The following is a 23,359-nucleotide window of genomic DNA, read 5'->3' on the forward strand; positions in this document are numbered from 1 at the left end:
TCTCTTTCAGAATTTTCCACAGTTTGTAGTGATCCACACAGTCAAAGGCTTGGTGTAGTCAAGAAAGCAGATATTCTTCTGGAACTCTCTTGCTTTTTCAAAGATCCAGTGGATGTTGGCAATTTGATCTCTGGTTCCTCTGCCTTTTCTAAATCTAGCTTGAACATCTGGAAATTTATGGTTCACATACTGTTGAAGCCTGGCTTGGAGAATTTTGAGCATTACTTTGCTAGCGTGTGAGATGAATGCAATTGTGGAGTAGTTTGAGCATTCTTTGGCATTGCTTTTCTTTGGGATTGGAATAAAAATTGACCTTTTCCAGTTCTGTGGCCACTGCTGAGTTTTCCAAATTTGCTGGCATATTGAGTGCAGCACTTTCACAGCATCATCTTTTAGGATTTGAAATAGCTCAACTGGAATTCCATCACCTCCACTAGCTTTGTTCGTAGTGATGCTTCCTAAGGCCTACTTGACTTCACATTCCAGGATGTCTGGCTCTAGGTGAGTGATCATACCATCGTGATTGTCTGGGTCATGAAGATCTTTTTTGTACAGTTCTGGGTATTCTTGCCACCTCTTCTTAATATCTTCTGCTTCTATTAGGTCCATACCACTTCTGTCCTTTATTGTGCCCATTTTTGCATGAAATGTTCCCTTGGTATCTCTAATTTTCTTGAAGAGATCTCTAGTCTTTCCCATTCTATTGTTTTCCTCTATTTCTTTGCATTCATCACTGAGGAAGGCTTTCTTATCTCTCCTTGCTATTCTTTGGAACTCTGCATTCAAATGGGTATATCTTTCCTTTTCTCCTTTGCTTTTCACTTCTCTTTTCTCAGCTATTTGTAAGGCCTCCTCAGACAACCATTTTGCCTTTTTGCATTTCTTTTTCTTGGGGATGGTCTTGATCCCTGCCTCCTGTACAATGTCAGGAACCTCCATCGATAGTTCATCAGGCATTGTGTCTATCAGATCTAATCCCTTGAATCTATTTCTCACTTCCACTGTACAATCATAAGGGATTTGATTTATGTCATACCTGAATGGTCTAGTGGTTTTCCCTACTTTCTTCATTTAAGTCTGAATTTGGCAATAAGAAGTTCATGATCTGAGCCACAGTCAGCTCCCTGTCTTGTTTTTGCTGACTCTATAGAGCTTCTCCATCTTTGGCTGCAAAGAATATAATCAATCTGATTTCGGTATTGACCATCTGGTGATGTCCATGTGTGGAGTCTTCTCTTGTGGTGTTGGAAGAGGGTGTTTGCTATGACCAGCGCTTTCTCTTGGCAAAACTCTGTTAGCCTTTGCCCTGCTTCATTTTGTACTCCAAAGCCAAATTTGCCTGTTACTCCAGGTATTTCTTGACTTCCTAAGAAGACCTACAAGACCTTCTAGAGCAAACATCCAAAAAAGATGTCCTTTTCATTACAGCAATGAAATTCTAGAATGCAAAAGGGGGAAGTCAAGAGATACACTATGCTACTGTGTATAAAACAGATAAGCAATGAGAACCTAGTGTATGGCAGAGGGAACTCCACTCAATGTTCTGTGCTGATCTAAATGGGAAGGAAATCCAAGGAAGAGGAAATATATGCATATGTGTGGCTCATTCACTTTGCTGTACAGCTGAAACACAGCATTGTAAAGCAACTATTCCCAAATTTTAAAGAAAAATGTCTTACCTTATTTGCACTCTCATGGTTCTTTAAACACACCTTAGCAATTACATTAACTTTGTTACCCTGTCCTTATATGTCTATATATCCCTGCCACCAATCCTCCCCACAAGGACAACAGAATATCCTAGGATTAAAGATCCACATTATCATTTTTGTATTTCTAAAATCTAGGATAGGACTTAGGCACACAAAACATTTATTTGGAATAAATGTTTTGGGTCAGAAGGATGGGTTGATGGGTGGAAAAGAGGAAGGAAGAGAGAGAAAGAAGAAATACTAGAATAGAAAGAGAGAAGAAATACTAGCAATTCATTACTGAGAGCTAAGAATATAGGCCCTGAAGTGACCTTGGCTTTGCTTACCTGGTATATTTATAAAGAGACTGAGTAATTTAAAGAATGTTGCAAATTATATAAGACCATTGTACTATTCACTCTTGGATGAAGGGTCTATTCAAAGAAGGGATGACAGAAATAGATTCAACGATCAGGTAAGCTGGTAAATCTATGTGTATGAGAAACTTAGGGTCCTCACCTAGCATTCCAATTAAAATAAGAGTTCCAGAGCACTGCTTTGAGTGCCCTGCTTCATGCATCAAACTTGCACTGGTCACCTATTTTACATATGGTGATATAGATGTTTCAATGCTCTTCTCTCAAATCATCCCACCCTCACCTTCTCCCACACAGTCCAAAAGTCTGTTCTTTACATCTGTGTCTCTTTCAATATATGGCAATATGGCAAAAATCACCACAACATTGTAAAGCTCTTATCCTCCAATTAAAGTAAATTAAAAAAAAAAAAAAAACAAAAAAACAGAGCTCCAAAGTTCCCTGAGTACCTTGCCTCTCCAAGTACTAAGAAATTAATGCATAATAAATCACCCAATTCCATGCAAGTGATAGAGAGATCTAATATATCTTTACAAGGTTCCTAGGTTGAATGTTATTGCTCAGTCACAAACTCACATTCGGCTCTTTGAACTGCAGCACGCCAGGCTTCCCTATCCTTCACTATCTCCTGGAGCCTGCTCAAACTCCGGTCCACTGAATCAGTGATGCCATCCAACCATCTCATCCTCTGTCGCCCCCTTCTCCTTCTGCCCTCAATCTTTCTCAGCGTAACGGCTGAACACACAATCACCAAACACAGAGAACATTCCCACTTCATCCCCAGAATTGCCCACTGCCCCCAACCTTATAGATCAAGAGAACAGGCAGGATATTTAACTTCTATCCAAGCTCAGCTGCAAATTCAGAAACAGAATTCATATTTCTAACCTACATCCTCCATGGTTAGCTTCCCTCCTGCATAAGAATGCAAGAGTCAATTTTCTTATAAAGATATCTTTGTGCCAACAGAGATCCAGCTATTTTCAGCAGGGTAGGCTAGCATTCTGTGAAATTCAAAACAAATACACATTTTTAAATGTATTTCCAGACAGTTTTTCTGCCTCCAGTCAATTCACTCTCCAGCCCCCATATATCATTCATCTTGGTCTCCCTAGCTAAATTCCTCCAAAGTAGGTGAAGTACTTAACATCGTTATTCTTTATGGCATTGAGATCAACAAGTATATCCTGAAAAATGTTAGACTTACACAAATCCATTCTGTTAAAGAGGCCAGTTCGTGATAGTTTTGTATCACTGGTTCTTCCTGGTTGTCCCCAGGGAATACCTGGCCATGTCTGGAAACAGTTTTGGACACAGCCAGGGGGGTACTACCGACATCTCATGGGTAGAGGCCTGGGATGCTTCTGAGAACCCTACAATGCCCCGGACGGCCCCCTCCCCACCCCTGCAGGGAGCCCCAGGAGTCCATCCACACCGTCAAAGGTGCGCCGAGAAGCCCTGGGCTAAATATCACAATTACTGCACAACTGTGAACAGTGAATATCAAGGACGCTTGCTTCTTCTCCTCAACCCCCTATCCCACCTGCTCCATGAGGAGCTGATGGATAATCTCAGACACCCAGATTCTGCAATGGGAAGGGACACATCAGTTCTTCACACCAGCTGCAGAGGAAGCCCTCTAGACGTTTTCTGCCTTTGTTTTTCTTTCTTTCTTTTTTTACTGCTCTAGAAGAAATTACCACATATTTAGCAGGTTAAAAATAATCCCAATTTATTAGCTCACAGTTCTGCAAGTCAGAAGTCTGGGCACAGTGTGACTGGGTTCTAGGCTAGGGCTTCTGCCTGAGCCAGGCTGCGTTCCTTTCTCTGGGAAAAAGTCCACTTTCAAGTTCATTCAGGTGGTTGGCAGCATTCAGTCCCTTCTATTTGTACAACTGAGGCCTCATTTCCTGGCTGGTCATCAGCTAGACGCCACGTGGTCCCCTCCGCCTCCAAAACCAGCCATGAAGAATTTTTCACATGTCAAATCCCTCTAGCTATGATGCTTTCTGACTTTCCTGACTCTGTGTGATCATAGGATAGCTCACACCTACCTGGACAATATCCCCATTGTAAGGTCAAGTGATTTGATGCCTTCATTACACCTGCAAAATCCCCTCCCAGCAGCACCTAAATTAGCACCAGTGAGCAAATCACTGGAGGGTGTGCACCGTCAACAGTAAACAATTTAAGAGAAAATGGTACTGATTAATTCCTGAAGTCCAAGTATAAACAGGACTAATGTTAACAGTGCACATGAAGGCTTTCAGGACCCAAAATATTTGCCTGGACTTCCTACACATCTTTGTCCACAAACCCGGGAGCTCCTCCACGATTAGATCGGGAGCCCACTTAGAACTCTCTCTCCCACAGGTTTTACACTTTATCATTATCTCATTTAATTCTGACAGTAACCCTTTTCAAACGGGAGTAAAGGGGGCAGGGAACAATCTCTACAAGAATGACACAGCCGTTGAGGATACAACATAACCGGTTAGAACCAGTGAGGGCCAAGACGTCGGAAGATTCGACTTCCAGTGGAGCCTGAGCCTCATCCTGGGCTCATTGTAATATACTAGCACGAGCTAAGTAACACACCTACCAGCGCCATGACGGCTCGCAGGCCACCATAAAAGACCAAAAAATGGGCACTGGTCCAGCTGCTTAAGGGAAATCTCTGCCCCTTTCTCCAGACAGTTGGAACAGTCCTCCCACTCATTAGCCCATGAACTTACCCAACTCATAAATACTAACCGCTCTGTATCTGGGGCCTCTCGCCTTCTGCGATGGCCCACACGCTGTCTGTGGAGTGTGTCTCCCAGGGCCGCTGGCGCCTTTTGAGATGGTCTACATTTTGTCTATGAGGTATCTCTCTAAATGAATCCACTTCTTACCTATCACTTTGTCTCTCACTGAATTCCTTCTGCGATGAGAGAAAGAACTCAAGCTTCATCAAGTCCTAAGGCCAGGTGCATGACCTCAATGAAAAGACAGCGGGTTCAAGTCCCAGCCCCTGGGTTCAAGTCTGAACCTGAGGTGTACAGTTTCACTTTGAAGCTGCTGTTGTTTTTTTCGTCTCTGCTTTACAGACAAAGAAACTAGATTCTCCGATAATTTGATGATGTCCCAAAGCTGGGGGAAGGATACATGGGAACTCTCTATTATCTCTGCAACTGCTTGTGAATCTGAAACTATTTCAAAATAAAGTGTATTTACAAAGGATAATTTCACCAAGATCACATTAACTCTTAAGTGAAAGAGAGAAACTTCTCAAATCCCATGCATTTTAACATACCATCCTGCCTTCTTAAACTACTGCACAAAGCATTTCTAAGGTGATAGCATCTCTAAAGCCTCTGGGGACATTTATCTAGAGCAGGGGTCCTCAAACTTGACTGCACATTAGAATCCACTGGAGAGTCTTTGAAAAACTGGGGAGTATTTTAAAAACATAGGTATCTGGCCCCCATTCGCAGCCATTCTGCTTTCAGTTGGATCTAGGCATTTGTATTTTTTAAAGCTCTATATGCTAAGACTCATTGATCTTGATATTTTTAACACAAATGACGGTGTTAAATATATACCATTAAACAGAAATTAGCATTTGCTTCACACAGGAGTAAAGGGTCTTTTAAAGGGATTGGAATTCATCTTACTTCAATGCCTTTTACTGGAAAACAATGACTGTAAAACCCCGAGATAAGACTAAGCCTTAGGGAAATACATTAGTGTATTTAAAGAGTGAGAATGCATTTCAGCAATATTTTCTTTTGGCTGCATCTCTGCGCTGCCTAAAATAGACCTAAACTCGACAATCGAGGGGGAAATAAAAACTGTGTGCCTTATTCATCCACGGAGAAATTCATCTGGGGTAACTCTTCATTCTCCTCCTGCAAGTGACAGAGTAAAATACGAAAGGGGGTTGAACTGTGAAGTCGCAGAATGAACCCACAGACGCTGCAGCAGCACGGGCTGTGGGAGAACTCAGTAAATCGTCAGAGATAATCTCCTTTGACGAGCTTATCTCAATCCCTTTCAAGTGCTGGTTCTAAAGAAGGGTGTGCGCATAGCTGACTTCTAGTAAATTAGTGATGTGCACTTTATAATTTATACTGGAAAGCATGCCCCCTTGACTTGCAGTGGTAATAAGGGCAGATAAGATATTCCAAAGCTCAGTGGCATGAATAAGCAATCAAAAGAATTCAGCTGAACTTGAAATCCTCCCATACATCAAAGGCATCCCTTCAGGAGAGGTGAGCATATAGTCCAGACAGAACATGCTCACCAGACTTGCATTATGGTATTTGAGTGAACGCGGCCCTGTAATTGGATAGGAAAACCGTGGGAACTGACGTCCACGGGAACAACTTGATCTAATCGAGGAGGAGCTCCCGGGTTTGTGGACAAAGATGTGTAGGAAGTCCAGGCAAATATTTTGGGTCCTGAAAGCCTTCATGTGCACTGTTAACATTAGTCCTGTTTATACTTGGACTTCAGGAATTAATCAGTACCATTTTCTCTTAAATTGTTTACTGTTGACGGTGGGAAACCATGCAGTTTTACCAGCACACATGCTCTGCTGGAGAGAATTGGTTTCCTAAGTGACTGTCTTAGGCTCGTGGAAGACAAAATGAAATGAGTTCTCAGTAACACTGCATGTTATACAACCAAGGTGAGCGTGGTACTGGGTGGATAATGTCAGTATCAGTAAGTCCATCTCTGGCCATAGCTAATATCCCGCCTGTGTTTGGCATCCCAGCTTTTCACAAGGTGGGTCTTTCTGTCTCTCTCATAAAATATAGAATTGGATATAACTAAGAAGACCCATACACATGCATACTTTTTCAGCAACAGCAAACAAACTAGAAACAAGCATATTAATTATAAGGGTGTGATTAAATATACAGGAATTAAAAGAATAACAAGGAACTTCAAGACACACATTATTTTTAGGCACTCCTCCATCATCATCAAAAAAAAAAAAAAAAGCAATGTCAAAAAAGTATGGACTAACACAATGTATGTGTATTTTAAGGCCACATACAACAGAAAGAATCAACTCTGGTTTCACAAAGAGCTTCAAACTGACACGTAACTGTGAAGCCCTTGGCTTGCTGTGCATCCCAGACCGCCTTCTATCCACTAATTCACATGCCAATATACAATCCAAAATCTGATTGAGTCTTGCTTGGGCACAGAGGGTTTGAGTGGGGCCCTCTGAGGCTTACGGACAGGTGAGAGAGCAAATAAAGCCCAGAGCCCCACGCGATTGTTCCCACGTATGACGTCGGTTCAACCACAGAGTCACTGCAAGTCATGTGTGACACCAGACACCCAGGGCAGCATCTGAATCACATCTGGAATTCGGGGCTCCTGCACGTGGAGGTGCAACCAGCAGGAGGAGAGAGAGCCGAAAGGCTGACAGAAAGAGGACGGTGATGATGGGATTTGGTAGCTTGGGTCCAGCCTTGGTGGAAGCTAGTCATCCCAGTACAGGTGGGGAGGGGAAGAGGCAGGCGGAGGAAGCGGGTCGGCGGTGGGCGGAAGGGGTGAGGGGGGAGAAACAGGGAGGCAGAGAAACAGAGAGACAGACAGGAGGAGGAATGAGAAAGACTGCTCCAGAGCCAAAAATACACATTTTCTTATGCCTAACCGAGTTCAAGATGGAGTTTTTATACTTGCCACTGAAGAGTTCTATGATACAGAAACAAGAACCCTCTGTACATCTGGATTCACCCCAGCGACCCCCGCCTGCCCCCTCGAGAACACACACACAGGCTCACGCTAGACAGAGCACTTATGAACACACTTGGAAGGTGTGATGTGTTCCAAGAGCAAAAACAATTCCCAGAGGATGTCCCACTAGTTTTCCATTTCCTGCAGGCAAGCTTCTTTGCAGACTCCTTTAGGACAACGATTCACAGCCTCCGGTGCCCCCCCGAACAATCTGTGAAGCTTTTCTTGCCTTTATTTAAGTTGACACCCAGGCTCCACCCAGGACCTACTGAATTTTCAGAGGTGGGGCATAAATATATGTAGGGCTTTTTTTTTTTCCCCCTCCTGAAGTGCCCAGGTCTTTCTGAAGTACATGAAGTAAACTGCTACTTCAGACTTTGAATAGCAATATGCCAACTGATAGTTAAATATCATAAAATGTCTCGGTCTGTGTCTTAGCTGAATCTTCTACTCCACGGCTCCAGTTTTTAAAAATTCGATATGTGCTCAATCAATATAAACTGTTTTTATTATCTAGGCTAAAACTTACTTTCCTGTGGGTGGTCAGGAGGATTGGCACTAGCCAATTCTGCTGCTAATAATACCAATTACTGCTTGATATGTTATCGCCACTATGTGCCCGCCACTGTTTCTAGCATTGCACACAGAGCATTTTTTCTTTTGATTAAGCATCCATAACCCCCTGAGGAAGGAACTACCATTATCCTCATTTGCCAGTGAAAAATCAAGCCCAGAGAGGGTAAATAGTTTGACCTGGGTCACATAGAAAAGGCCAGCACTGGGGTTTCAAAGTCGGAGCTCAAAGCCATTCCACACTGCCCTGATTTATCATATGTGCCTTGATCCCAATCTTTATTGATTTCTTGGCTCCTTCCTCTTTGATTCTTTATCTTCCTCTCATTTTCTGATTTTATGTCTTCATCACTGATCAAGTGGTGGCTACCTTCCCCCATAAAATCCCCAGGATTCTCACCAGTATGACTGCCAATATCCAAGGGCTCATTTCCTGTTCTCAGGAGCCTGAAAAGGCCTCAGGCCAGGAGTTTCAATGACCATTTCCTTCCTAGATCCTCTCCTAGACCAAAGTCAAGAATCTTCAAGGAACTACCATGTGACCCAGCAATTCTACTCCTGGGTCTATATCCGAGAGAAACAAAAACACTAGTGGAAAAAGATACATGCACCCCAGTGTTCACAGCAGCAGTATTTACAGCTGCCAAGACGTGGAAGCAACCTAGGTGTCCGTCAGCAGATGACTGGATAAAGAAGATGTGTGTGTATGTACGTGTGTGTATATACATACATATAAACACACAATGGAATGCTTTCTAAAAAGAACGGAAGTCTGCTCCTTGTAGCAACATGGATGAACTTAGAGGGTTTTATGCTTAGTGAAGTAAGACAAAGACAGACAAATGCTATGTGATATCACACAGGGAATCTGAAAAATACAAGAAACTAGTGAATATCAAAAAAGCAGCAGGCTCCCAGACATAGGAAACAAGCTAGTGGTTATCAGTGGTGGGGGGCAATAATAGGGAAGGGGTGCGAGAGGTACAAGCGCTTATGTATAAAAGTAGCTGCAAGGACATACTGCACAACATAGGGCATGGAGCCTAGAGCCTTTTAAAATTGTGAGTCACTGTCTTATACACCTGTAACTTCATAATACTGTTCACCAGTGTGTGTGTGTCAGTCGCTCCGTTGTGTCTGACTCTTCGAGATCCCACGGACTGTAGCTTGCCAGGCTCCCATGAAGACAAAGGGAGAAGACAGCCATCAACAAGTCAAGGACAGAGGCCTCAAGAAAAATCAACCTTGTTGACACCTTGATCTCAGATTTCCGCCGTCCAAACTTTATTAAGCCCCTCAGTCCTGTGGTTGTTTGTTATGCTAGCCTGTGTTGTTTAGTCTCTAAGTCGTGTCTGACTCTTTTGCAGCCCCATGGACTGTAGCCCACCAGGCTCCTCTGTCCATGGGATTCTTAAGCCCAGAATACTGGAGTGGGTTGCCTCTCCCTTCTCCAGGGGATGTTCCCGATCCAGGGATTGAACCCAGATCTCTCACATTGCAGGCATATTCTTCACCATCTGAGCCACAGGGAAGCCCCACTGTATACCAACTACAACTCAATTAAAAAAGCAAGCTACAACTAACAGAAGAGTAACTGAGGAAGGAATTCATCATAGATCACCACAATCCTGAGAGAGAGAGAGAGAGACACCACTGCCCACTTTACAGATGAGAAAACTGAGGTGCAGCACCCAAGATTCACAGTTCTGGTGCTTGGGAGACTGATCTCAGCAGCCATGCTTTAACAGGCTGAGCACACAGGGAGGAAGGATCAGCATTTTGCCTTCCCATGAGAGCACCCTTCAGATCAGCCTGGGGATCCTGCTCTCTGGCAAGAAGCTTGGCAGTTAAAAAAAAGGAGACTGGCTGGCATTTTGCAAAAAGTGTTGTTCTGAGCAAATTATCATCTTCACAAACCATGTCTGAAGAGGGCCTATAGAAAAAAGGCCAAAAAAAAAAAATCTGTTCGCCATTGATGAAACAAGTCAAAATCTAAGAAAACATCTCTGACTTGGGTCAGCCTGTGTTCAAAAACGTGTAAATAGAATCCAGTCTAATCCTTAATTTCACGTGATGCTCTCAAGTGACTGAAAAGTTGCAAGGGGGTGCGTGTCAGGCAGCAAACCTCTGCTGGTTAATGAGGCCTCCCAAAGCAGAAGAGGCTCTGCTTTCTTTCTGCCTGTCTGGACTAAGGTCATTTAACTTCAGCCCTTTGATGAATGGAAATCAGCTTTCTAAAGACTACCGGGCAGCCAGCAACAACAACTCAATGGCGGAACTTTCTGAGTCATAAAACACTTCTGAAAAAGAGCGAGATCAAAGTGTCCCTACTGAAATCCAACTGCTTCCAAAGCTCCTTGCAGGGACCCAGGCTCTCCAAAGAATGGTCCCTTCAGTCATAGTCCCAAAAGACCACCACCAGGAAGGAGACAATGGGGACAAGAGGGCAGCCAGCCATGGAGGAGAAATGCCACTTATGGTTTAATGGCTGGGGACAAAGCAACAAGAAACGAAAACCAAGTGATGAAATCGCAACAAAGGCTGGAGGGACCTTGTGGTACCCACTCCACTCTGAGCCCCTGATGTGATGCTGAGGCTAGAGCTTAATCCAAGACTGGATAGAAGACGCCAGAGGAACAACACAGCTCTCTACCATTCTTGCCAGCCAGATCTGCTGCGGAGGTGACTAATCAGAGGTAAAGAATAGATCTGGGTGGAAATGCAACACAGGGAGCATCTTTGCATGCCTCTTCCCTGGATCTTCATGTTGTGAATGGAGCTGAGTCTCCAGACTCCTCAATCAAGAGGTACATTTTCCCAACTGGTGGACATAGTAACTGGATTCATCAGGTCTATTAAAGTGCAAATCATCTTAGACCTAACAATTACTCTTCCATGATGAATCCTGGAACCCTGGCAATTTGTTGATGGAAGTGTAGCTTAAAAGGGAGGCAGGCGGGGAAGTCATCAAGTTCGTCAAAATTCGACCTCTTGGAGCAGCACCATGCATGTGAGCATTAAAAGGTGAGAAATGTATGAGAGCAAGGACATTTGCTTAAAGTTTCCCAAACCTTATAGGAATATATGGCCATGAAACCACCCTTTGATGCCTCAACACCTCTTAAGAGTCAGACATCAATACATAATATTACAGTATCTCTTTTAGGAATCATTGCTTTGGTGATTGTCTTGCCTCTGAGTGTTAGTTGTTTAGTCCTGCCCGACTTTTTGTGACCCCATGGACTGTAACGAGCCAGGCTCCTCCATCCATGGACTTCTCCAGGCACGAATACTGGAGTGGGTTGCCATTCCCTTCTCCAGGGGATCTACCTGACCCAATGTCTCCTGCATTACAGGCACATTCTTTACCATCTGAGTTACCAGAGAAGTCTACTAGACTATGAAGAGAGGTTCCCTGAAAAACAGGTTCCATGATCAAATTAGTTAGGGAAACTTTTAAACAGAGTTAGGCAAAACCTATAACATAGGGCGTTTCTGACTTGTTAACATGCTAATCTAAAACCACCCTCCATGAACCGTTTGTTCCAGGGCTCTGTTGAATAATAGCTTAATTCAAAATCAAATAGTAATTTCTGGGTCTCACATCTCCACTCCTCCCTTGGAAAGAAATGCTATGAAGCAGAATACAGCATCCACCTTTTCTCCCCCCATGGCATGCAGGATCTTAGTTCCCTGACCAGGGATCAAACCCATGACCCCTGCAGGGGAAGCATGGAGTCTTAACCACTGGACCATCAGGGAAGTTCCTACAGCATTCCTTTTGCTTGCAGCTTTCTCCACCCTGTGCTCCAAACAGTGCCTGACATAACAGAACTTCATCAATATTGAATGACATAATCTTTCCAGTCAGTTCTCCAAATATGACATTTCTACAAAGTTTCAGAAACAGGCTCACTCTGTAAGACCAACAGCAAATTAATTTGCCTACATATTCAATGTCCTAATCCAGTGGTTCTCTCATGTTAGTATGTATTAGAATCATTTGGAAAATTAAAAAACACATATTCCTGGGCCCAGTCTTGTTGACCTTCTGTTGTACATAAAGACATTGAAAATGTCAATACTTCAAGTGAAGCTGGGGCTTCCCTGATGGCTTAATGGTAAAGAATCTGCCTGCAATGCAAGAGAGGCAGAAGACATGAGTTTGAGTCCTGGGTTGGGAAGATCCCCTGGAGGAGGAAATAGCAACTCACTCCAGTATTCTTGCCTGGGAAATTCCATGGACAGAAGAGCCTGGTGGGCTGCAGTCCACGGGGTTGCAAAGAGTCAGACACGACTGAGCACACAGGCATGCAAGTGAAGCCAATGTGGCTGATCACACTCTGAAAATTATTGTCTTCCTGAGAAAAGAGCATGAAAGTTCCACTCTTGGGGACAGATGCATATCTTAGATCTCCTCATATGCAGGAAGAAAGACATAGGTTTCTCCTACCATCCCAGAAACCAAAACTGAGAAATACAGATGAAAGGCATAAGAAGATAGGTTGTATGTAGTTCAACATTAAGATGAAGGGTCTCCTGACAACGCATGGGCTTCCTGAATGTGATAAGCATTTCATCTAAGTGGTACTCAGGGGAAGCTAGGTATAGTGTAAAGTATGCTCATGGCAGAGAGTGATGAGATCCAGTTCATCTGCAACCCTGAGATTCTGGGACACAGTTTTGCAAGCTCAGATAATGTTCACAGGCTGTAGGGCCACCAGGTGTAGGGGGTGGTGGTGGGCTGGAGAGAGTTAGATCCTGCTGAAATTCAAAATTTAAAAAACCACCACCTCCAGAAATAATGGTAGGCAGGATTCACAAATAGAAGTTTGCAACTCCTGTTTGATGGGTTATTCCAAGTAAATAAGAATTGATACTTCTTGAATTGTGGTGCTGGAAAAGACTCTTGAGAGTCCCTTGGACTGCAAGGAGATTAAATCAGTCAATCCTAAAGGAAATCAACCCTGAATATTCATTGCAAGGACTGATGCTGAAGCTCCAATACTTTGGCCACTTGATGCGAAGAGCCAACTCATTGGAAAAGACCCTGATGCTGGGAAAGATTGAAGGTGGGAGGGGAAGGGGGCAACAGAGGATGAGATGTTTAGATGGCATCATGGACTCAATGGACATGAGTTTGAGCAAACTCTGGGAGATAGTGAATGACAGGGAGATCTGGTGTGCTACAGTTCATGAGGTCACAAAGAGTTGGACATGACAGCAACTGAGCAACAACAACAAACCACCTATTTAACTTATGAATAAAATGAGATCTATCATGGGGGGAAATGGCAACCCATTCCAGTAACCTTGCCTGGAAAATTCCATGGATGGAGGAACCTCGTAGGCTGCAATCCATGGGGTCTCAAAGAGTCTGACACAACTGAGTGACCTCACTCACTATCATGGGGGGTAGGTACATTTTAAGAGAATATTTTGAACAGAATTTAATTGTAAATTATTAAATTCCCTGCTTGAGAAATCCTAACTTGAATAGGTGCACATGCATATATATTCATATATATTTCACTGTTAAAACCCTTGGGCTTCCCTGGTGGCTCAGTAGTAAAGAATCCGTCTACCAATGCAGGCTCAATCCTTGGGTTGGGAAGATCCCCTGGAGGAAATGGCAATCCACTCCAGTATTCTTGCTGGGAAAATTCCATGGACAGAGGAGCCTCGTGGGCTACAGTCCATGGGGTTGCACAAGAGTTGGACAGGACTGAGCGAGTGTGTGTACACGCATGCATGCATGCACACGCACACACACTTTAACCCTTCCACCCTTTCTAAGCCTCTCCCGGGATTCCCTAGCCATCAAGAGAATGGTTAGCTTTCCTGTCGGTATTCTGTTCTCTAAAGGCGACTTCTTACTTTTTAAATACACACTGATGCAGACTAGAAGTTGCCAGCACCTTGAAAGTCATCCTGTTGCCAGTTGTCCAGCCCCACTCTCGGTGAAACTCTGATGTAGACATTTCAGGGGGAAGAGTCATCTCTCTGTCTCCTTAGTGAAGTGATTCCTCAGTTGGAGCCTCAAGTCATCTCCCAGTGCTCACTGTTGCCCCTCAACAGTGTTTCATATGCAGATCAGCACTGTTAGAGGTGTATAGCCATGCTATCAAAGATAAGTTGGCAAAGGTGTTTTTGCTCAGAATTCTTGCTTCTATTCACAAAGAAAGGGAAAAGCACCACAATTTGGGCTGAAGACACTTGCAGAAATGCCCCACTTTCAAAAGCTTGCTTTACACCACTTTGCTTTTACAAAAGATGTTAAAAAAAACAAAAACAAAAACCCCAAAGCAAAAATGGCGATGAGCGTTCATCTATTGGTTTTCCAGTGAGCCCTTACAGAGGCAGCACTCACCCCCAGCAGGGGAAGTGGCACCACCAAGCCCCCTCCAGGAACCGCACTCAGCACCTGTGCATCAAGCTCCTGCAGCTCTGACCTGCGCCTGTGAGCCGCTGTGCTCCAGGCCAGTTTATTCTGTGCACTCACTGCCAAGACGTGTCCTGAGGGAACTGCTTCTTTGCTGTTGTCATTTTGGCTCACAGAAGGCTTCAAAGAAGACTCTACTTTCCGATAACAGAGAAAACGTATATACTATTGCCTGTCCATATATGATCTATTAACAGAGCATAAAAGAGGGTATAGAAGTGGCCAGGAGGCATAAGAAAGGATTCGACTTCATTAACCACCAGAACAATTCAAACGAAACCCATAATGTGGTACTGCTTCACATCCATCAATAGGAGTGTCTAAAATGGAAAAGAGATAATAGCAAGTGTTGATAGGAATCTGAAGCAACTGGAACTCTCACACACTGCTGAAGGCAGTGTCAACTAGTTCAACCTCTGAAAAGCTGTTTGGCAGACTCTAGCAAAGGAGAACATATATATTTTACCCTATGACCCAGAAACTTCAGTCTTCGGTATGTTTCCAACAGAATGTGTCTGTAAGTTTACCAAAAGGCAGAGACAAGAGTGTTTGGTAGTACTTCCCACAACAGCACCAAACTGGAAACAATTTCAACAGCCATTAACAGTGAGAAACAACATATATCATTCATACAGAGGAATATTGTATGACCCTCCCTCAAGTAAAATTGTTTTAAATAGATGAAATCAAGCTATGTTATAAATTAGGTTAGCGGTTACTTCTGGTGGGCAGTGACTGGAAGGGAATGAGGGATGGGGAGTGGTCTTTCCAGGCACTGGTAATGTCCTACTTGATCTGGCTGTTGGTTACAGGGATGTGAACGTTGTGAAAATTCATTAGGCTGTACACCATGATTTTTGCCCCTTTCTGTATATACACTATACTTCAATAGAAGTTACAAAACTTAATACAGAGCAATATCTCAGCTTTTTCATTTGGGGTTTGATCCTCTTCCCTGTTTTTCTTTTTGTTTGATTAAGGATGGCTGTATGGGTTTATATTTTGCAGTTCTTGGCAGGACATGGGGAAGTGTGTGATGCAAGAGCTTGATACCTTCCCCACCCCATACCTAGTGGGCCCTGATGGCGTAAACTGACTGATAATTAGACTCAGATGCCTAGAGATGGCAGTAGTCTTAGAAATCATTTCACATGGTTCAGGAGAGGAAACCGAGGCCTAGAGAAATAGTTAATTAAGTATATGTGGCTGGTTTGTTGAAAGAAACAATGTGAATTCCATGGTTTCAACTTATATTGGCATTATAAAAAAAGAACGAACTAATACCACTTGCAGCAACATGGTTGGGGTCACAAAGAGTTGGAGATGACTTAGTGACTGAACTGAACACATAAAAATTGAATTACAAAATAAAAATAAACAAAAATCAGATTGGTATGCAAAGGAAAAAATGTATGTGCTTCCCAGCTAGTGCAGTGGTAAAGATTAGGAGTTTGTGATTAACATAAATGCACTTCTATGCATAAAATAGATAATCAAAAAGGACCTACTGTATAGCATAGGCAACTCTACTCAATATTCTGTGATAACCTATATGGGAAAAAATATGAAAAAGAATGTGTGTGTATATGTATATATGTGTGTGTGTGTGTGTGTGTGTGTGTGTATAAACTCAATCACTTTGCTATATACCTGAAACTGACACAACATTGGTAAATCAAACTATTGTCCAATATAAAATAAAAATCAAATTGAAAACATAAAAACAAAATCAGACTGGCATGAAAAGAAAAAAAATGTATATTGGCCTTATGCACAGGCAGATGTGGTTGCCGACGACTTCTTTCACTTCCATCCCAAAGATGAAACTGTGTAGCCTGCCTCATTTTACATATGAAGTAGCTCTTTGTTCCCTGTTCTAAAGTGAATTTCCTTCTTAGGAGAAACAACCCAACATCTTTGCACATGGGATCAGATGATCAGGGTCAGACTTCCTATCACTCACAGAGAGTGGAATCCTGAGCTCATCCCACGTGAGGCGCCTAAGTGCCTTCCTAGAACTGCTGTGGCTCTTTGCATGTAGGAAGTCACGTCACCCCCACAGCCTGCAGTGGAAACCCTCTTGCTATTCCCACTGCAGAGATGAAGACGCTAAGGGAGGTTCATAGCTTGCTCAAGGCCCTTCTAGTAAGGGCTAGTGTGAAAATGACCTTGGACAGACTGCTCCTAACCACTGGGTTATGTGGAATGGGGTGGTGTAAGCCACTGTGATGGAGGGCCTAACCTTCTTCTGAAGATGTCAGGATACTGAAATAGAAGAGAGGAGGATGCTCCCAAAAGGTCAGGAGACTCATCACCACCCACCCAACCAACACAAGATATATTCACAGGTGTGGGTGCTGCCTGTATGTGTGTAACCAGCTTAGAATATGTAGTCACCAGTAAGCCATATAGTTCATTTAAACAGATGCAGCTTAGTTGAGAACTGTTAAATCTTTGCTTCACTCTATAAAGACCATACCAAAACACTGTAACTCTGATTTGATGAACCATTTTAGTTATGTGTCAAGCCACAACATGGGGGGAAAAAAAAGTTAAGGTAATAAAGTTTCAGCTAGCCAAGAATAGGGAAGTCGTCATTAACCAGCGCCTAAGCCCCGCCCTCTTGTTCGGTAAGAGTGTATCATGTATATTATTAACTACATGCTCAATTGAGCTTTCCTCCCATTTTCCTTCTTTTAGCCACACCAGAGCGAGACCACTGTGTGTCTCAACACACACACATACACACACACTGTTCTGTCAGTTACAGACACTTCCCAACTGTAACACAAGATGGCATCAACCCAGATCGCCATTTACTGATGCACAGATGCCTGAATCCTGAGACAAGTATCATTTATACTATATTACGGGTCTCGAGCTCAACAGTGAGGATCACACAGGAGGCAATAAAGCTTGTCCCAGATGCTTTTAAATGCCCTACCTTCCTGGATGTCACACTTCACCCCACCAGCCCCCAAACACACCACATCACATTCTAAAAGGATGTCTCACTTGCAGGACAACACTAACGGATTAGTGGAAAGAAAACAAGAGGCCTCCCTTCCACAGGGAAGGTCAGGCTTCTCAGGGCTGTGAATGTACTCCTGCATTAAATAACAGTTTCCCCGGTGTCAGAGCACTGTAGAGGCACGCAGCTTGCTAGATTTATATAAAGCCTGGTCTCTCAAGACTTTCCAAAGCGAATGGCATCCATCAAATTAATTTCCTCAGGGATTGTCTCAAACATGGAGAATGAAGAGGCCCAGACCAATAAACATCAAAAGAACGTTCTTAAATGGTAACTGAAGTTCTATTAGATTTTCTTTTTCTGGGAGCAGCTTAGATTAATTCAGCTGAAAAGATTCTACATATCAGAGCTGGCAGTGTGAATATGTAGAGCTGGCTGCGAGAGCGCTCGGTATTATAGACATCTGTTCATTCCGGTTACACAAAACGCAGGCGAGAGGGAGTCGGGGTGCTTACCAAGCCGGCGCACGTAGACACAGCGACGGAGGACGAGCTGTCGTTTCTGATAAATCCCTGATAGAAACATCTCGGCACCGCGGGTTCCCGAGTCTCTGAGGCACCATCTTTCCCAAGTACCTGGACAATAAAGTGACTGCTCAAGATCGCCGAGGGCTTAAGTTCTAAGTGTAGTTCCTGTCCAAATGCTGAAAATCGGTAATGCAGGGAGCTGCTGGCACTCTGCGCAGACCGCTTTTTCCTGCCGTTGTGCAAAATGTCGTGGGAAATATATGACCCGCCCGAGTCCACTTCTACTGGCGTGACAAAGACGTAATCTGCAATGGGAAAGGTTTGGCTGTCAGCACCCGAGCCCAGGATGCCCCAGGGGCCCCTTTCCCACAGGCTGGCAGTGAGCAATGCACAGCTGAAAGATATTTGTCTCCACTGCCATGCACCTAGACGATATATCACTCAGAGCAGCTCATGACAGAGAGAATTTTGTGATCTTGACAATTAGCTCCACCACAGTCATTCCTCCAGAAACTAAAAGTCAAGCACCGTCTTGCTGAATGTAAAGAATGTTCGTGGAAAATACCACGACGTTCACGGTCTGCGGAGAGGTGGACTTTTTATATATCCATCATGGAGTCATTCACACATCAAAGTCGACTTGGAGGAGACAATATTATAACCATGGAGCCATAAAGTCAAAGAAAGGAACTTTCCCCCAAGATGATACCTCTGTTTAAACTACATTGGGAGCATTTGTGGGGGGTGGGGGGGAGGGGAGGAAGATGGACAGAGCTTAAATTTCAAATATAACTCATGGCGCTGAGTAACTTGAGATGAAATCTCAGGTAATTAACAAGTAACTGCCGTTTTATGCTTCCAATATTAATTATACGTGATAATAAAAACTCCAGCACTCGTATCACCGAATGTTTTACAGCAAGCTTTCCCTGGGACTATTCCATTTAATTGTAAGCATAAAATAAAGTGGATACATAAAAATGCCTCAGAATTGTCAGGACTTCCTTCTACAGTCTGATGTTGAAAACTGCTCAGACATGTTGGTGGGGGCGTGTCAGATCAGGGGACACCTGGAAAGACATGTTTAAAAATACCTTCCCCATTGCTCCCTAGAGCAGCACTAATTGCTGCTTGTCCTGGAGAGCAGAAGTTAAACAACAATTTGCTGCTTGAAAAAACACGAGGCTAGCACACTGTTTCTATCACAGGACATTGAAACTGAAAAGTATCGTCCACAAAATGACTTGGAATATGCCCTCCGCGCATTAAAAAACACTCTGGGTTTCCACTTTCTAGGCACAGAATGGGAAACTAATTTGGATAGTGTTTAGAAAGATTCCAAATAACTAAGAGGCATGTTTGAGTCACTTGGGTCCTTGGTTACTGGAGGAGGAAAAGCAAGAGGAATTTCCCTTTTCCCAAAATAGTCAACAACTGAAAAAGAAAGAAAGAAAGCTAAAGAATGAACAGAAGCCCTGTAGCTAGCAGGAATCAATGAGTGATATTCTATTTGGTCCTACATTTGAATTAAAAAAAAAAATCCCAATACGGCAATTTTCAATGGTGTTCTTCTGTATATGAATCATCTGAGACGCAAACTGCTTGAGAAACTCATTCTTACAATGTTCTTGCCATCCTTCCCATTTTTTCTTCACTTCTTTAACTGGAAATACTATCTAATTGACATGCATATTAAAAAGCAATTGAAAAAAATGTTTTTCTCTTAACCTTAAAAAGTTGAGCAGCACACATACCACTTCCCTTCAAAACCTCTACTATGGTGTTTTCCGTGTACAAGGCTTTTTGATGAAACACAGCAAGAAAACACCTCCTCCCTCCCCCAGGCTAAAACCTAATTGTCAAAATCACACATGCTCCTGACAGTCTCTATGCTACGTTGATTCTTACCTCCTTGTGCAAAGCCACCTGAAGCTCTGCCTGCTCTTAGCTGGGAGAACACACAGGAGCCTTATCCAGCCAGCCTTCCTCGGATCAGCCTGCAAAGCCCCCTACCAGCAGAGACACCTGCTGCTGGTTTGTTTGCAAAGGGAGGGTGAACCAGTGGGCTGATGGTAATATTCAGTGCCTCGTGGGAAGAGGGGTACTCAGAGCCCCTGCAGTGAGTGATCTGATTAATCAGCCCAGGGGCTACCTAACATGAGGTGCTTACAGGTGGAGACTGGAATGGAGGGGATCTCAAGCCATTTGGCCCTGATGAAACAATGAGGGGTTGTTTTAGAAACTGCAGCCAGCTTTTCTGGTTGGACAAACGGTGAATTTCTCAAGGGCAAATTCTTGGCTCTCCTGGGTCCCCTCACTCACCCACTCCTGGGTGGCACGGCCTTTTCCATGACTCTGCCATCCTCTCCTCCCCAAAAGGATCCCTGATTCCCCGAGAGGAGGAGATAAGGCCGCGGAAGGCTGAAAAAGTGATAGAACCCCAGCTGGACATCAAGGTCTTGCTGTAGAAACCTTGGGTCAGGAATTAGCTGTTCCCCAGCAGCTGATGGGAACAATGGAAACAAGGATTTTCCTTCCAGGTGCCAGGGAGAAGTTAATAAATAACAGAAGTAAAGCGTGTTCTGGATGTTTGCAGCCAGGAAACCTCAGAAGAGGCACCCCCCCTCCCCCACCCCTCGCCCCCCAGAGAAGCTACCTGCTTTCCTCTGGTGATCTTTGGGAATCAATGATACAAGAGAAGAGAAAAGGGAGTAAGAAGATGGGAAAAGGATAAAAGGAACAGGAGTGGAGAGGTGAGGGAGGGAAGGTGGGGGAGAGGGGAGTTGGGGGGGATGGTGAAGATGGAGGAAGAAGGGGACGTGTTCTTTCTCGAAAGAAGAAGGAAATGGAGAAAGTGCCTTTTGATATCAGCCACCTGGTCAATGTCCATTCACTTTCTAATTTCTCACCGCAGCACAGATTTTTTTTTTTTAAACCACCCGTCTGTGAACGAGGGAAAGGGGGAAAGGACTGTTTTCTCCTTTACGCGACTTGCAGCTTGAGGCCCTGATTCCCATGATAAATTCAAAGTCCTGGCCACATTCCCCCTCTCCAAACAGGACCCGTGTATCCAGGACACGCGCACACCTGCCACGTGGGGGAGAGAAAGGGAGTTGTTCTACCTTGTCTTTCTTTGGAAGGAAAGAAGGGACAAAGTGCCTGGAAAAGCTCTTCTCGGGGCGGGGAGGGGGCGAATACGAACCGTGGTTTAATCCGCTGCCGTCCCCGCCGCGGCTGTCACTGGCTAAGGCTGCGGCGACCGACGCGCAGCAGAGGCAGCACAGCTGGAGCGCCTGCAAAGGAAAAGGTGACCCGGCGCGTGAGGGCGCGGCGGGGCCGGCGTCCCGGGCCCCCCCGCCGGCGGCGCGCCCCTCGCCCGGCACCTGCCTTAGCCACGCGCCCGCGCGCCGCCGGCCCCCACGGCGGGCCCGAGCGGGCGGCGGGGAGGGCGCACGCGAGCAAGAGGGCGCACTCCATGGTCAGGGGCGGGCGCGGCGGCTGCGGGCGGCGCGCATTCTCCCCGCCGCCCCGGAGCGCTGCGCTCCAGGTGCGGCGCCAGGTGGGAGCCGCCGTCGCCGCTCACATCGCGGGCCGGGCGCCTCGGGACTCCCCAGCTCAGGCTCCCGGCGCCCGCCCGCCCGCCGATGCCGGCTAGCGCCGAGCCGCCTGCTCCTCCCTGGGGCGCCCCGGGGCCGGGGCGGGCGCGCGCCTCGGAGCGCAGACGGTTGAGGCGCTGTGTCCGCGCCCGCCCTGCGGTCCGCGCGTCGCTCTGTGTCGGGGTGAGCGTCTGAGGCTCCCGGGTCCAGCAGCGCCAGCTGGCTCCCCCGGCGCGCCGGAGCCGAGCGCCCGCCTCTCCACCGCACGGTGATTGGCGACCAGCGGCTCCCGGGCCCGTCCGAGCCCCCGGGCTGGTGCGAGGGCGTGGGATTCCCCGCTCCCGCTCCGAGGGAGGGGGCGCAGGGGGAGGAGAGGTTGTGGGGGAGGGAGGGGAAGGAGGGACCGGCCGCCCAGGGAGGGAGGGGAGCGCCCTGGGCCAAGCTGGGAAAGCGTCACCGGAGCGCGAGGACTGAAGAGCCGAGCGCGGGGAGGGGGCCGTTCAGGTGAGGGGCGCCACTCCTCCGGCTGCCTGTGCAGACGTTACTTTTGCAAGTCTCCTGGCTAGACAGCGTAGGTACGGAGCGTTCTCAGAGCCTCCAAAGGGCCAGGGACTCTCCCCTGCTTCAACTCGCTTCCCGCGGGCCCTCTCCTTGCACAGGTGAGACTTACTAACCCCTTAATGGGGACGAGGAACTGCCCGGCTAGGGGCACAATGGCCTCGCTCACCCAACGAGTAGTCCCGGTAACTCGCACATCTCCGGCGGCCTGGGGGGCTGCAAGCAAGAGCGTGTGAAAACCCAGGCTGGCCGGCGGTGGCCTCGCCTATACCAGTGACCGCGTTTCCAGCTCCTCAACCTGGCCCCGGACCCCACAGCCTACAAAGTGAGCCGCCGCCTTCACCATGGACGTGAAGCCCGTCTGCGCTGTGCCTGTCGCGTACTCACCACACTTATCTGATCTTTTGATCCCTACTGTTGGCAGGGATAACAAAGTATATCCTCCTCACAGGCTAATGGAAAAAACCCTCAAGGGGTAACTCTCCCATCTGAGAACAAAAATTATCACAGAGACCCTACAGGAAAAGAATGGACCCCTCAATTAGAAAGAAGACTAGCAGAATCTAATGTAGTTAGGGGATGGAAGAGAGCTCAAACTATGTGTGTGACTGTAAGATGTCTGTGAGGAGCTGATATTTCAAGTAAGACCGAAGATCAGTTTTATAAAGAAAGAGACGAGTGCTGTCTTGCGTGTCAACTTAAGAGAAGGTCCCCAAGTAGGAAATGTACCTGCCATGGCTTGCCAGGTGGCGCTAGTGGTAAAGAACTCGCCTGCCAAAGCTGGAGACATAAGAGACCAGGGTTCCATCCCGGGGTCTGGAAGAACCCCTGGAGGCAGAAATGGCAACCCACTCCAGTATTCTTGCCTGGAGAAGCCCCATGGACAGA

The 23,359-nt window shown here is 45.6% G+C and overlaps 1 protein-coding gene across 3 annotated transcripts in view; it reads right to left on the minus strand.

Moving 5' to 3' along the window:
- The window catches only part of ADAMTS18 (ADAM metallopeptidase with thrombospondin type 1 motif 18), a 314,775-nt gene that overhangs the window by 125,997 nt on the left and 165,419 nt on the right, over window positions 1-23,359 (minus strand). For 2 of the 3 annotated variants that reach the window (XM_044931116.2, XM_044931115.2), the window contains exon 2: window positions 18,306-18,622. In XM_044931116.2, the coding sequence (XP_044787051.2) occupies window positions 18,306-18,622 (317 nt within the window). Of the gene's footprint in view, window positions 1-18,305; window positions 18,623-21,519; window positions 21,611-21,704; window positions 22,218-23,359 lie in introns of those variants that run through there. The other variant, XM_044931118.2, reaches the window with a different exon arrangement.

This window comes from Bubalus bubalis, chromosome 18 (assembly GCF_019923935.1).
Source record: "Bubalus bubalis isolate 160015118507 breed Murrah chromosome 18, NDDB_SH_1, whole genome shotgun sequence".
In the NCBI taxonomy this organism is placed as follows: domain Eukaryota; kingdom Metazoa; phylum Chordata; class Mammalia; order Artiodactyla; family Bovidae; genus Bubalus; species Bubalus bubalis.